General features: G+C 38.6%; 1 protein-coding gene across 1 annotated transcript; it reads right to left on the reverse strand.

The window, feature by feature from the left end:
- On the reverse strand, positions 319–1,046 carry LOC107626258 (early nodulin-75-like). Its single transcript, XM_016329096.2, has one exon. It carries the CDS (start codon positions 1,012–1,014, stop codon positions 541–543), a length of 474 nt encoding a protein of 157 aa, XP_016184582.1. The 5' UTR covers positions 1,015–1,046; the 3' UTR covers positions 319–540.

A 1,638-nucleotide genomic window follows, 5' to 3' on the forward strand; every position in this document is an offset into this window, starting at 1 on the left:
GATAATTAATATTGTTGTAATTGATATATATATATAAAAGGTTGACAAAACACAACGTGTCTTGACTCTGGATATGTTGAGACAGATCGATGGTACTATATATAATCTGTGAATTAAAATTGTAGCATTGACGACTAGGAAAAATGTTAGATGATTAATAACTTTATTTCTTTTCTATATATATTTGAATTAATGCTAACAAAATTTCTATTTTATATTACTAAAAGTGTAGTGACATGAATAAAATGCATCTGTTGTCTAAGCTTTAGAAAGTGCTTATTGAAATGAAGAGAATGGTAGAAGCGAAGCAGCAGCAAGTATAAAAAAAGAAATCCATTATTAATAATAGATGGAGCAAGCAAGGTAGGTAGGAAGAGAAGAAAGACGAAGCAGGAAGTAAAGTATTAAAAGAAAAGGATGATTACATGAGTATAAGCAGCAAAGAGTAGCGGCAACCACTATCCTAAGCCACATTTTATTTAACATTTGAAATCACCGTAACCATCACCATATACTAACAAGCATACATGATACATGCATTTAGTTGGCAGTTGGAGGCCAGTGGCCGTGATGAGGTGGGTGTGGCTTGTATGGGTGTGGATGTGGTTTGTAGTAACCGTCAGTCTGCTCATTCTCTGCCGGAGGGTGGTGACCGCCGTGTCCACCACCTCCATACGGTGGCTTGTAAGGACGAGGCTGATGGTGTTGTGGTGGCTTGTAGTACCCATTAACCTCAACCTTCTCTACTTGCTCCTCCTGATGGGGTGGCTTTCCATAGGGTGGCTTCTCGTGTGGTGGTTTTTCATATGGTGGCTTCTCATGTGGTGGCTTCTCAAAGGGTGGCTTCTCGTGTGGTGGTTTCTCGAATGGTGGCTTATGGTATGGAGGCTTCTCATAGGGTGGCTTTTGGAATGGAGGCTTGTCGTGAATAGGTTTAGGGTATTCATCAGCAATGGAGACTGCTGCAAAGAACAATGCAAGTAGCAAGACTGAAAGTGTGTATTTGAGAGCCATGTTTGTTTTGGATGCTGAAAGCAGGGAGGAGGGAGTGGGGTTTTATAGTGGTTCCATGGCATGCATGATGGCGTCATGGCACTTGTCATCTCTTCATTCTTTAGTCTCTTAAGTCCAATTGCTAAGATTTTTAGTGGAATTTATTCAGACTTTGACAGAGACGGATGTCTCATCTGCCTTGTTGCCTCATATTTTATCTTGAAGAATGTTAGGGGTCAGTAACTTTTGTAATTTGTAGCCATCAAATAGCTATCAATGATGGTTTTAATGGTGTGAGATTAGTGTGAGATTTCATCAAATGACTTACGTTTTTTTGCTGGTTACATGCTGGCCAGAATTTAACAAAGATGCTGGCCCTAGACTTTTCTTTTTATCCTTATGTAATAACTAAACCTTTGGACTGTTAGGAATAATAAGCTGCACCAGTTGAAATCTTTGACTATTTTGCTCAAATAATAATAGGTACCAACTTTATTAATTTCGTTAGGTAAATTATGTTATCAGAATCATAGGTAAAATTCGTCAAAAGTAATGCATATGCTTTTGTTTTCCGTCATCCACGAATAATATTTTCCGCATATTTTATTTGTCGCCTCGGCTAAGCATCATACCGTTAGTGCCTTC

This window comes from Arachis ipaensis, chromosome B02 (genome assembly GCF_000816755.2).
Source record: "Arachis ipaensis cultivar K30076 chromosome B02, Araip1.1, whole genome shotgun sequence".
In the NCBI taxonomy this organism is placed as follows: domain Eukaryota; kingdom Viridiplantae; phylum Streptophyta; class Magnoliopsida; order Fabales; family Fabaceae; genus Arachis; species Arachis ipaensis.

What these genes read in the sequence shown, in the direction of transcription:
- LOC107626258 (XM_016329096.2), bottom strand. Translation starts at nt 1,014, where the DNA reads ATGGCTCTCAAATACACACTTTCAGTCTTGCTACTTGCATTGTTCTTT.